We start from the raw sequence: 13,903 nt of genomic DNA, 5'->3' as shown, positions 1-13,903 counted from the left end.
TAAGAAAGGCTACTGGTTTCAGACTCACTTTCACTTGTGTAATACAAGCTTTCCTGTGTTATGTGTGTCTCATTCCTCTTGTGTGTTGAAAGACAGATTCAGTGGCAGAAATACGGAAAGGCTGGTCAGCGACTGGTCAGCGACGGCCAAGATTGATACGTACACGAAGATCTTGACAGCCCTATAAATATCAAGATCAATACACAAAGATCTATTAATATCATAAATACGCAAACCTTAAGTTTTGGAATAAGCAGTGGCAAACTAAAAGATGTACATCCTGTGCATTCAGTTTGCATGTATGATACATTTTTTCCTTCTTGTATTTCATGGTGTGATTGGGGAGGGGGGGGGGTAAAGGGGAATGGGATGATAGGGGGATGCTAGAATTTTATTATTACTTATTAGAACAGCTCCTCTTTCTTTGGAAAAACAACCCCTAAGAAAATTATCTGCAGGAAGACTTTTATCCGAATTTTTCTGTTTGGACTCTGCGGTTAACCTACATATTAGCAGCATATTGTCATACATCCCATACATTTATTGCTTTTAATATTTCAGCTCAAGAAGCTTGGATATTCAAACCTTGATGGAGTGGATCTTTCACCACGGAGTGTGGACGCTTGCAAAGCATTGAATATTTACCAGAAACTCATCATAGACAAATTAGGAGACAACCAGTTAGACATCGCAGAAAGTAGGTTGTTAGGGTATTGTCCTTGTTATGTAAATATATTGGTTACAATATTATCTTCACTCCTTGCTTACCTGTCCCTCCACAACCTTAGCCGTACTCTCGCTCTATACTGAAGTAAAAAAAAAGATGTAGATTTAAAATTTATGACATGGATGGATGCGTTTTCGAGTTGATCGACCAATTAGTCATTCATAAATCCTTCCTTATTTGTGTTGACATGGAATAATTGAGTGTCCAGATGTTTGCATAGCAGGTTTGAAGGCTGAACTTTTGTCCCTTATAAAACTTAATACCTACTAAATTTATACTAAGATGTTCCATTCTAAAAACAAAAGAGTGAATTTTCACTCTTATGGAGCGAATTCTCACTCTTTCTGAGAGGTGTAGTGAGTGATCACTCCATGAAGAGTGAAATTCACTCTTTGAAAAGAGTGAGAATATTCACTCATTAAAACTGTGAGCTTTTCACTTTAAAAGAGTGGGCTTTGTCACTCTAAAAAGAGAATCACTCGGAGTCAAGAGTGAAATTCACTCTACGAAGAGTTCATGATATTTTACTGCTGCTTTTAAGGATATGGGATTTGTGACTCAATCGAAAGGCAGAAATATGGCTATTGTCCAAGGATGCATCCAAAGATGAAGACAACGAACTGGGATATTATACTGATGATAAGACTACTTACTAGATTTGGACACTGCTGCAAAATTTAAAATCAAATGGACAAAACAACAACTTTGTGGTATCAAATATATTGTAAACAGTAAAACTGATATTAGTTTCAAAAACAGAATAAAGCGAAATTTAAAACTACTAGGGCACAGAAATATGCAATAACTGATTCATTTAGCCAACTAAATATTCCCCTCATAAAAATGTGATTTTCTAATATTCAAAATTGTTCTCCATAAAACAAGTATAAAGGTGTTCTTGCAATACCTCAAAAATGCTTTTGCAAATAAGACACGGAAATGAAACAATATATTGTATGTAAATTTACAACCGTCAACGGCCTAGATGAAAAAAACTATTAGGTTTAGACTAGTAGCAAGTGAGGTAAAATTAAAAAGTACATAAGTATTATTAATTCATATCAAGGCTCGAGTTGGTCTCTGTTCTGACTAGGGGAATTGCATTACAACAATTAAATTTGGTTTTGCAAACAATACCCTGCTAAAAGAATTTCAATTTACTATTTTCAGGGAATTAATAAAAGAGTTTAATAAGTTGAACATGATGGTAGTGTCTGAAAACAGGTTTAGAGTGTACAGTGCTTTAAACAGAAGCATTGGTACCATATAAAGTAATAATGTAAAAATGATGAATGAAAAATATATCGCAACTTGAATGTGATTTAAGTGGTTTAAATTTCAAGTTCATCAAATGTTTTTGATTAAACCATTTGTTAAGAATAAATCATCCATTAAGGTTATAATTTAATACTTTTAAATACTAATATAGCAGTTATGAATGAAACATACCTTCATGACGACTTAAAGTAAATTATTTTTTCCCACCGACCTACAATGTTTGCGAAACCATAAACTGTACCATATCCAGAATATTAAGTACAATAGCCTGTAGCAATATGTAATTAAGAAATCACTCAATATCCAATAAGCTAGTATCCTCAATATCATATATAGAGTGACATTGTATTATAAACAATCAGAACCCATAAATCAAATAATGAACTCCCCCTACCCCCCCCCCCCCCCCCCCTTGGTAAATATATACTGGTTTTAGTCTTTTCCAACACTTTAATGTCATAATCAAGAGTACCCTACTAAATTTATACTAAGATGTTCAAGTGCAGTCCACGTAATCCCTGACTATCTCAGACAAACACAGACATATATGACATCTTATTATGATGCAGATGCAGAACCACTGGCACACAAGCAGCTCCATGTGATCAAAAAAAATAGCTATTAACAGCACACAATTAAATGGCAACTATACATGCACCTACAAGCACGTACAGAGATCAATTAAAATATCTTATGTGACATAGCTCATCAATTTGCTTTCATAAAATACCGATGTCTAGTATGGGTAGCAATGAAAGTTTACATCCCTTGAATATGGTACCTACTTATAGGCCTATTAACTTTCCTGCTAAAGTTCTAACATTATGTACATAAAAATAAGCTTCAAAGGATATAAAATCGCTTATTAATTTCAACTACCTTCAGCAATTGACATTAGAAAGAAATAGCAGAAGAGTACATTTAGTCAGGGTTCAGTCTCAACTGTTTATCATCGAGAGGCTAGGTTCTGCATTTGCAAAAGACAAATGTTCATACAATGATGAGGGAATGCAAATTTCCACATGTACAACTTTCCTAAAGTGATAAAACCCAGTCACAGTCAATTTTATTTTCTGAAAGCTATCAAAAAGCTAGTTACAATTAAAGAGAAAAGTGGGAAGCTAAAGGTATCCAAACAGGTCAAAGTTCTGGTTCATATAGAAGTGTATACAATTCGGAGTAAGAAAAGATGGTCTTTGAATAGTCAAAATAGCAGAGGGGGGGGGGGGGGGGCTGTTTATGATATTTTAAGTAAAGTAGCAGCTACGTGTCTATAGCCTACATACCTTTAAATCTTTCAAATCTCTCACACATTTGCCAGATTAACATTCAGAGACCTGACTTGCAGACTTACCTTATCTGGGCTTACCACCTTAACATACCAGCCCTTCCAAAATATTGTTAAAATTGTTAATGGAGTGACAAAAGGATTTAAAACATAGTGAAACTTTAAAAGCCTGTTCAATGCAACTGTAATGGAGTCCCCAACTAGTATGCGTGTTGAACCACAATTGGTAACAAATTGAGTTGGCCTTGAGTCTGGACCTAGTCACAACAGAAAACATTGGTATACTTCAGGGGTTTCTCCTTTACCAAATTGGCCAATGTTGGTGCCCACCTGAAAGGAAAAAGTAATTTCAAAACATTACTAACCAGTACTTTGTTGTATTGCACTAACAGTGACCATACAAGGTGTGTTACAGGCATTTGTAACTCATTTAGGGGTTACAAGTTCATGCAATCTTTTGGCATAAGTTGCTTTCTCTGCTGTATAGGACCATTAACATACCTGCAGTTAAATGCAACTGTGATGAAGTCGCCATTGCAACTGGTAGGCTTCTTGAATCACAAATGTGAACAAATTGAGTTGGCCTTGTGTCTGGACCTAGTCTCAACAGAAAATGTTGGTATACTTTTGGCGGGGGTTTAATACATATAAACTCACCTTTTTTTCTTCACAGCCAGGATGAAGTTCTCTACACTGTTCTCTCTAACCGGTCCCAATTTTTATACGAAAGGTGTCGCTGGGGCCTGGCGCAGAACAGCGATAATATCTTCCACATAGAATATATCATAAATATCTATCCGTACACAAATAATAATGGTATTATATAGTTAATGTTCCTCGAACAAAATAAGGAAAGCGAAACATTAGTCAGTTAACTCCCAAATACTCTTGTAACTACTAATCCAATCGATACGTCGTTAAATAATAAATCGTGAAAGTCGTGATCCTCAGAATGAAATCAAAGAAGAATTCCGTGTTTCAATATGCGCGTACTGATACATTAATGGTATATCCCAGACTAATTAATATGAATTAACAGCGGAACATCCAATATAAAATGATCGTAGATGCAATAAATGACAAACACTTGTTGTTGAGTGTGCATTCGATGTGAGAATGATATCGTGGGAAGAACTCCTCTTTTTGGCCAAAGACTCGTTCCTAACGGTCGAGTCACACAACCCGGGGTCATGGGTTAATCACCATTGTCCATTTGTCTGAGAGTAATGACAAATGAAGTATTTAGTAAAAAGCGACAAAGACTGAAATTCCATTGAACAAATTATGGCGGTGCTGTTTCCAAAATTGATAACAAATAGAATTTCATAGAGAAATGATGAAGTCACTACATAGCCCCCTCCTAGATCACGAAATAAAATAGCGAGTGATCGATAAACAGAACGAAGGCGAATGTAAAATAATACTAAAATGTATCATTTTCGTACAACAAGCTAGCGATAACGGGCAGGCCAATGTACGTGTCTACCTGAACGTGTTACTGCGCGCGGTAGGCTTGCACTGGACTGCGAAGCGGCGGTTGATGTATGCGTTGATGCAGCTGATTCTGATGACGTCGATGCATCGGCAGGTGTGTCGTTTGCTTGCATAGAGTCCGCAGGTTCCTCTAGGTAAGCCACTTTGAGCCTATCAATGGACACTGAGTCATGTCGATCGTGTAAATCCAAGACATGTGACTTACCATTTCGTTTGAGGACTCGGTAAGGACCTCGATACGGAGGCTGCAGCGGTCGTTTCACGCGGTCGTCTCGTACCCAAACATGCGTGCATGTATTTAGATCAGGATGCATTTGGGCCTTACGTACAGCCGGCCTCGACGTAGCCGGTTGAAGGTTGGACATATGTTTCCTGATGCGGTCTACATACTTGGCAGGGTCGGCTAGAGCGTCGTCAGACGTGGTTGTAATCATGTCACAGGGAAGTCGGAGCGTGGAACCGAAAACCATCTCAGCGGCTGTACAACCGATGTCGGGCTTCAACGTGGTTCTGATGCTCAAGAGGCTCAGTGGCAAAACTTCGGACCATCGTGTTGAGTCGTCAGAAGCTTTGAGTGCGTCTTTCAATTGGCGATGGAAACGCTCCACGAGGCCATTCGCAATCGGATGATAGGCAGTAGTGCGTACGCGAGTACTGCCAAGTAGTGCAGTCAGCTGTCTGAAGAGGTCGGATTCGAACTGGCCGCCTCTGTCAGTTGTAACTATCGATGGGGTTCCGAATATAGCGATCCATCGAGAAACGAAAGCTTTGGCGACTGTCTCCGCTGTTATATTAGATAAACATATAGCTTCCGGCCATCTTGTGAACCTATCAATGATGGTCAACAGATATGTATAGCCGTTCGAAGGAGGAAGTGGACCGACTAGATCAATATGTACGTGATCAAAGCGCGCATCCGGATTGGCGAATGTTCCGAGTGGCGCGATAGTGTGACGATGAACTTTTGAACGCTGACATTGCAGACATGTTTTTGCCCAGTGCCTGACATCCGTGTTGATGCCGGTCCAGACAAAACGGTCTGTGATTAAACGTTGCGTAGCGCGAATTCCCGGGTGTGACATAGAATGAAGCTTGTCAAATATCAGTCGTCGAAACTTCTCCGGTACGAATGGTCGAGGATGTCCCTTAGAAGTGTCGCAAATTAGAGTACCGGCGGAAGATGGGAGTGGAACTTCTTTGAATCTTTCTGGCGAAGAGGATTGTAGTCGCAAAAGTTCACTGTCGTTCTTCTGTTCAGTCGCTATCTGCTCAAGGTCGACAGGAGTGTCACTCGCTGACATGTCAAGTCCGCTAATATCTGCTCGCGAAAGAGCATCAGCTACGACGTTATTCTTACCGCTGATGTGGCGAATATCACTCGTAAATTGCGAAACGAAATCTAAATGGCGGATTTCGCGTGGCGAATAGCGATCTGAACTAGACTTCAGTGCGTAAGTAAGCGGTTTATGATCCGTCATTATGTAGAATGCGCGGCCTTCCAATGAGTGTCTAAAATATCGTATAGACAAATATATTGCAAATAGCTCACGACCGAAGGTACTGTAACGTTTTTCGGTAGCGCTAAGTTTCTTGGAAAAGAATGCAATAGCGTGCCAACAACCATTCTGGTACTGTTGCAGTGCACCGCCTACACCGGTATCTGAAGCGTCGACTACGAGCGAAAGAGGTTTGGTATGGTCAGGGTGAACCAACAGTGTAGCATTGGCAAGCTCGGTTTTACTGTTACGAAACGCCTGAGACGCCGAATCATTCAACACTACAGGAGCAGTCTTTGGTTTCTTTCCAGACAACAGGTCAGTCAATGGTTGTAACAATTCGGAACATCGTGGAATGAACCGACGGTAGAAATTGAGAAGACCAAGGTACTCTCGAAGTTCGCGTACGGTAGTTGGTGCTGGAAAGTCGTGGATGGCTTTAACCTTCTCGGGTAAAGGACGAATTCCCCCGGCGTCGACTCTGTGCCCAAGGAAATCCAACGATGTCGCACCATATTGGCATTTAGCGGGGTTAATTACTACTCCGTAGTCGTGCAATCTTCTTAAAAGTTGCCTCATATGTTGCTTATGCTGGTCAAGTGATTCGCTAGCGATAAGTATGTCATCGATGTAGACATAGCAGAATGGTAAGCCTCGTGTTACCTCGTCGATAAACCTCTGGAAGGTTTGGGCTGCATTGCGGAGACCAAAAGGCATGCGGGTGAATTCGTACAGACCGAAAGGCGTTGTGACGGCTGTCTTACAGATATCAGACTCCTCCACTGGGATTTGATGGTACGCTCGGACTAAGTCGATCTTCGAGAATATTTTGGCACCATGAAGTGACGCTGAAAAATCATGGATATGCGGGATCGGGTACAGGTCGGGTACGGTAATATTATTTAAGGCCCTATAATCTCCACATGGTCTCCAATCTCCAGATGCTTTCGGGACCATATGTAGCGGTGACGCCCAATTACTATCAGAGGGTCTGATAATTCCCAGTTGTAACATGTGGTCGAATTCATGTCGTGCTATTTTAAGTCTGTCTGGTGCCATACGTCTAGTTCGCGATGTAACCGATGGGCCAGTGGTTGTTATATGATGAGTAATATTGTGTTTTACAGGTCGTTCGTTGAAATTCGGACTTGCGATGGATGGAAACTCGCTAAGAAGTTTTTCAAAGATGGCGTTGGCGTTTGACGTGGCGAAAGTGGGAGAAAGGGTTCTCTCTGTAGTTGTTGTCCCGGTTATTGTGAGGTGAGTAAGGGCGTCGATCAGGCGATTTCCCTTTACATCTACCAGTAGAGAAAAATGTCTCAAGAAATCACACCCCAGGATAGCTTTACGTACATCTGCAATGACAAATATCCACTGAAAACGCCGTCTGAGCCCGATGTCGAGGGTGAAGGATCTGTAGCCAAATGTTGCGATAGGCGTACCGTTTATGGCGTTTAACGATGGTCCCTTACCGTGATTACGTAAGTCAGTGTGCGTTGGGGGTATAACACTGACTGCCGCCCCGGTATCGATGAGAAAACGCGTGTTATTGATTCGATCTCGCGCGTAAAACAGGCGACCTGGGTCCTGGCCAACGTTTGCCGCCACTATGCGTTGGCCTGAGCGTTTTCCGAATTATTAGCTACGCTAGAAAAATTGCATGGTGCTCTGCAGTTTTGCGCAGCAGTGCCGTATTTCTGATGATACCAGCACATGCCTGGCGAGTCGCTTGTCGCGTTTCCTACCGGTTGTCGATTAGTAGAAGTGTTGCGCAATACTCGACCGCGGCTCCTACTACGCTGTCTTACTTCCGTTTTCAGCGCAGCAACTTGAGCAGTGAGTTCTGAGATCAGCCCACGCAATTGTTGAATCTCAGTGGGTGCGGAATGTGGTTGCGCTGGTTCGATTGCAGAAATTGGCGATGTATTTGGGTTGACCTCCAAAATTTTGTCCGCTATAGCCGCCAACTGGTCGAGTCCAACCGTGGCACTTGTCGAAGCCAAGATTAATTGGGCGTTTACTGGTAAACGCTGCAAGAAAAGCTGACGGAGGATACTAACTTCCAGGGTCCGATCCCCCAGAAGCTGTCGCATTCTTCGGAGCAATTGGGAAGGTTTGCGGTCTCCCAGTTCCTCGGCCGTTAACAGTTGATGGAGACGTTTTTGCTCCGACTCTGACGTACGCCTTATTAATTCCCTCTTAATCACCTCGTACGGGTCTTTTTCGGGAGGCTTTAACAGAAGGTCACGAACTTCTGCCGCTATCTCCGATTGAAGGGAAGAAATCACATAAGCGTATTTTGTTTGTTGTGTCTTAATCCCACGGGTCGTGAACTGCGCTTCAACTTGGCAAAACCAGAGCGCAGGGTCATGAGACCAGAACGGTGGTAGCTTCAGACTGACTGACGCCATAGGAACTTCAGGTCTGGGCGTGGTGTTACCATTATCCATTGTGAATAACGCGCACAATAGTAGGAATATAATACTTAGCGATAATACGATAATTGAGCACTATATGATATTGACAAACTTCCCTAACTAACGAAATGCGAAATCGGTTAGCTAATTGGGGGCGAAAGAGAATGAAATACAGTTAGGCTCAAAAAGGGAATGCAAAGAGAGTTTTTATGCTGGCTTATCACGTCGGGGTCACCACTTTGGCGGGGGTTTAATACATATAAACTCACCTTTTTTTCTTCACAGCCAGGATGAAGTTCTCTACACTGTTCTCTCTAACCGGTCCCAATTTTTATACGAAAGGTGTCGCTGGGGCCTGGCGCAGAACAGCGATAATATCTTCCACATAGAATATATCATAAATATCTATCCGTACACAAATAATAATGGTATTATATAGTTAATGTTCCTCGAACAAAATAAGGAAAGCGAAACATTAGTCAGTTAACTCCCAAATACTCTTGTAACTACTAATCCAATCGATACGTCGTTAAATAATAAATCGTGAAAGTCGTGATCCTCAGAATGAAATCAAAGAAGAATTCCGTGTTTCAATATGCGCGTACTGATACATTAATGGTATATCCCAGACTAATTAATATGAATTAACAGCGGAACATCCAATATAAAATGATCGTAGATGCAATAAATGACAAACACTTGTTGTTGAGTGTGCATTCGATGTGAGAATGATATCGTGGGAAGAACTCCTCTTTTTGGCCAAAGACTCGTTCCTAACGGTCGAGTCACACAACCCGGGGTCATGGGTTAATCACCATTGTCCATTTGTCCGAGAGTAATGACAAATGAAGTATTTAGTAAAAAGCGACAAAGACTGAAATTCCATTGAACAAATTATGGCGGTGCTGTTTCCAAAATTGATAACAAATAGAATTTCATAGAGAAATGATGAAGTCACTACATACTTCAGGGGCTTCTCCTAAGATAAGATAAGATAAGATTCACTTTATTAAACCCGCTTCGGGTAATTAAATGCTCGTTGTACAGAATAAGATGGATATAACATTAAAATACAGCACATGGAAATTAACTCACGTAAAACAATAAGACAATAAAAAATATATGAAAAAAATAAATAAAAATTAGCCAATATTGTTGCCCACCCGAAAGAAAAAGTTATTTCTAAACATTTTTTCCCAGTTTAAAATGTGTTGTTATGGATAAAATGGACAGGTGTTTTAATTTTTAATTATGTGGTACAATCAATTGTGTCTATTAAATACTATCCAACTGTTGATGCAGAGTAAAGAAGGCTAAATAAAGTTAACACCAAACACAATCAAATGGTACTATTTTTGAATTGCATTAACAGTGACCATATCACAGGCTGTGTGTAGGCATTTGTAACTCTCTAAGGAGGATATGCCCTTTCAGGGGTTACAAGTTCATGCAACCCTCTGGCATAAGTTGCTTTCTATGTTGCCTTGGAACATCAACATATCTGTTGTAATCAAAGCATTAAGATTTTCCAGCACAGTAGATGGTTTAATGTATTTTCTACCCATATTTGTACCCCTTGTGAATTAACTAGTGAGAGTGGTTAATTACAATTTTATGTATTGACTGGTAAAGGGCAAAGTTGTGTACTATTGGTATTCCTATAAGGCTTTGACTGGTCTTCTAAAGTAGGCCTCGTCCTATTAGTAACACACATTAAATGCTGTCTGTACTGTGATTGCTAGAATCTTAAGTTAAGGCCTTAGATGGTATTGTTCTCCCTTGAAGTTAAAATGAGATATTCATCTTTATGTATTTGGGTGTTTTGAGGCTTAGGTGTCCGAACTTCGCAGTGTCCATGCTACTGGTACTGGTACTGTGGTTTTCCTAACATTATAGGTATAGGCCTATCTCCGTACAACTAGCTTATGTGCAAAAGTGCATAGCGACCAGCCTAATGTACACGGCTAAGCGTACCGATATAGCATATCAAACGTACGGGCAGACGTCCGTGGTGATCTCTAGTCTAAGTTCTACACAATATCATGTTCTTTCAACATTTTCTTGATAAACTTACCTCCAAACAACTGAATAACATCACCTTCAATCCCCTTTCTTCCATAGCCACTGTGTAACTGACATATTTTAAGATGCAAACCACAAGAATGAGGAGAGGCAAACGGGTAAAATATCACGTAAATACCTCCGTCGTTCGAAAAACGTTTATTCACTCCAAGAAAGAGTGGGCGTTCTTGAATTTGATTGGCTAATAAGTTCACTCTTTGTAAAGAGTGAATACTTAAGTACTTCGGGTTTGAAATGCGATGGTTCCTGTCGTCTAAGCGGAGTGAATTTCCACTCCTTTGGCGTGAAACAAAATTCACTCCACGAAGAGAGTGAGAAATTCACTCCTTTGTTTTTAGAGTGTATATGGTTCCTATGTACAAAAACTGCTATACATAGATCTTTGCACAGTTCGTCTGGCAATTTGCCCATTTTGCGTTGCAAGACCGTATAAACTATCCTCTGCTGCATTCTACTACGTAATATTCGCTTGAAGCACGTTAGAGGGATAAAGAAGCGCCATGTAATGTGATAGAGGTTGTAAACAGTGTGATCACATCCCTCTTTATGGTCCAACTTACCATGCAAAGACCTCCAGCAAGAGATGGTGCCATTTAGTACCCTAATTAGTATACATGACATGTGTCATACAGTTTGTGTTTCTTAGAATTTGCGGGTAATATTGCTGATTGATATGGTGCCCATCCTGGAACCCCTGTGTTTGTCTGCATGGCTTATACAAAATATTAAAAAATACCTAAAATGGACTGTCCAGGACAATCAGTCATTTTAAGGTATATGTTATTACATGTTGCAAAACCTATATATATAAAGAGTCTGAATATATTTGCAGGGCTATGGACTAGGGTCATTGCTATTATCACTCACAATATGTGTATTGGAACCTTCAAAGCTAGCTTAATAGTGTCCATGCATAGTGATAAAAATTTTATTTCATTTATCATAATCCCAGCCAATTCTGTATTTAGTATTTTCATATCCAGTTATTCTGTATAGTATATACTGTAATTCAATATAAATTTTAGCTCGAGTAGGACCGGAAGGTTGCAGAACACTTGTTTTTTCAAACAACTAGGGTATTTTTTTAGTTGTTGCTGTTGTTACATTTTACTTCATCTGCTATTAAACTTGTCATCCTGAAGATATCGACCAGTTTGCCTACTGTCCAAGCCCCCAAAATCATTCATGCAGATTCAAATTTTTATATATTTTGCAAAGCTGATTTTCTTTCATTGATAAATTTCTGTTGCTGGTATTGTGTTTTAATTAGCTGGATGTTGTGTGGTGTAGTGTGATACCATGACCAGGAGGTTATGGTGTACAAACATGTGTATATTTTACTAGCAAGACTGATCAAATGAGAGTTAAATATACAGGTTGCTACGGATACAGCAGGCCCATTGCTAGCAACCAATGGCTTGTTTCAGGGTGACTGTGTGTTATTGTGATAGGCCAAGCATAGGGAGACAGTCTCATAGAGTTTTAATATATTTGTCATATACAGAAACAATGATGGGAATGGTCCCAAACTTTAGGTCGGTCTTCCAGGCTACCCGTTCAGACCTAAACATGTACTTATAGGGCATACAGGAGCCTATAATGTTACTATGTATAGGCTGTGCATGCAGACATTCAGTTTAATATAATGTATATAGTAAGGTGGTAAACAACAGTTACTATAACCTGTGAACTGTTTTTGTTTTTACTGTAGGGCCCTGTTTTATATATTCTCTACTTTTATCCTAAAGTTGTTTCTTGAAAATCAACAGAAATGCGATGCTTTCTTTCCCTGCAATGATGACTTTTTAGTGGTTTATGAAAATTTTTTGTAACCTAGCTACAAGTGTGCAACACTACTGCCCTATAAATTCAAGCCTAACAGTGCAATGCCCCATTGAACGATTTACTTGTGAAAACACAGCGATATCGTATTTGCGCTAGGCCTATCCAACCTGTTCCCTCATTGTTGTGCACTACAGGCTAGTACTCCAGGAGGTCCCGGGATGTTTGTATACTAACTACATCAAGCAACCCTAATTGTGTAATTATATGGACCAATCACACGTTACTTGATTCTTTTAAGTATGGAAAGGTTCTGTACAACTTTTAAGAACCGTTGCACTTAATTTGATACGATGGGGGTCTGCTTACAAGCTTCTGAGCTTCCCAGAGTACAAAGGTCATAGTTTTGTTGCACTGACGTTACTGCAATACAGGTACCACAGAGAACTTGCTAAAGCGTACACAGTACACATGTCTTGGTAAACATAGTTGATCAACTTTCTCGAAGCAGGCTACACCAAAAATTTAGATAAAAAATGTAGAAAAATTGGTCTCAGTATAAATGGTTCTTTACTACCCTGCCCCTGCTATCACAAGTGAAATCCATTAATATCAGATATCGTTCATATGTTTTGCCTCCCTGGTTTCAACAGCACTTTGTGTGACTTTCTTGATATGCTTGTTAACGTAATATTATTAATTTTACTTTTAATTCACTTTAAGGAATCATTAAAACAAATTGAATTGCTAATTGTTCTGTTCATAGTTCTGCTTTTCTTGACTTTATTTGACCTATATTAGAGTTAGTTTTAACCAAATTAAATTCTACTTTCATTAATGCTTTATAGCAAATTTTATTGTTGCAATTAGTTTAAAAAATCATCCTAATTTAATAATATGTTAGTGTGATCCTTTCCCGAAGTGAAAATAGTTTTTTTTTCCCCTTTTATGTCTGTTGTGATTCATTTCTGAATGTTACTTTGTATTCCCTCAGATTCGTACGACGGGGTCATTTCCATCGGGACCTTCATCCCGGGTCACGTCAACCAGTCGGCATTTCTAGAATTTCTTCGAGTTGTAAAACCAGGTTTGTATTTGTAACAACGACAGACTTTTGTCTGTAAGCAGATCGATCCATCCCGATGTAGTGCAAAGCGACATAGTTCTCAACATGACGTCATTGCTGGCATTAGTTTGAGTATAGTTTTGAACACTATTTGTATTTCAACATCAAAATATGTCAAAATATATATACGTAGATATCTCCTCAATAGAGAAATATATCAAAACAAAATCAAAAGTAGTGAGAGGAATGGTTCGTCTCATGGACGTCCATCAT

General features: G+C 39.7%; 2 protein-coding genes and 1 long non-coding RNA gene across 5 annotated transcripts in view; 1 reads left to right on the top strand and 2 right to left on the bottom strand.

The window, feature by feature from the left end:
• LOC139959695 (methyltransferase-like protein 27) overlaps positions 1 to 13,903 on the top strand; it is a 50,174-nt gene that overhangs the window by 31,701 nt on the left and 4,570 nt on the right. For both annotated transcript variants that reach the window (XM_071957506.1, XM_071957497.1), the window contains exons 4-5: positions 562 to 697; positions 13,559 to 13,651. In XM_071957506.1, coding sequence (XP_071813607.1) covers positions 562 to 697; positions 13,559 to 13,651 — 229 coding nt within the window. The remainder of the gene's footprint in view (positions 1 to 561; positions 698 to 13,558; positions 13,652 to 13,903) is intronic.
• LOC139959704 (uncharacterized) overlaps positions 1 to 13,903 on the bottom strand; it is a 57,043-nt gene that overhangs the window by 42,792 nt on the left and 348 nt on the right. The window contains exons 2-3 of one of the 2 annotated variants that reach the window (XR_011790212.1): positions 769 to 806; positions 29 to 181 (exon numbers count right to left, since the gene is read on the bottom strand). This is a non-coding gene — a long non-coding RNA (uncharacterized lncRNA). Of the gene's footprint in view, positions 1 to 28; positions 553 to 768; positions 807 to 13,903 lie in introns of those variants that run through there. The other variant, XR_011790211.1, reaches the window with a different exon arrangement.
• On the bottom strand, positions 6,145 to 10,815 carry LOC139959659 (uncharacterized). The gene is made up of 2 exons (XM_071957459.1): positions 7,864 to 10,815; positions 6,145 to 6,282 (listed from the first exon to the last, which is right to left on the bottom strand). The coding sequence occupies exon 1, from the start codon at positions 8,731 to 8,733 to the stop codon at positions 7,891 to 7,893; it is 843 nt and encodes a 280-aa protein (XP_071813560.1). The 5' UTR covers positions 8,734 to 10,815; the 3' UTR covers positions 6,145 to 6,282; positions 7,864 to 7,890.

The sequence above is a fragment of the Apostichopus japonicus genome, chromosome 3, assembly GCF_037975245.1.
Source record: "Apostichopus japonicus isolate 1M-3 chromosome 3, ASM3797524v1, whole genome shotgun sequence".
Lineage (NCBI taxonomy): Eukaryota > Metazoa > Echinodermata > Holothuroidea > Aspidochirotida > Stichopodidae > Apostichopus > Apostichopus japonicus.
This window is presented reverse-complemented; position numbering and strand designations above follow the sequence as displayed.

Coding starts and splice junctions, on each gene's coding strand:
- LOC139959659 (XM_071957459.1), bottom strand. CDS start 8,733: ATGGATAATGGTAACACCACGCCCAGACCTGAAGTTCCTATGGCGTCA.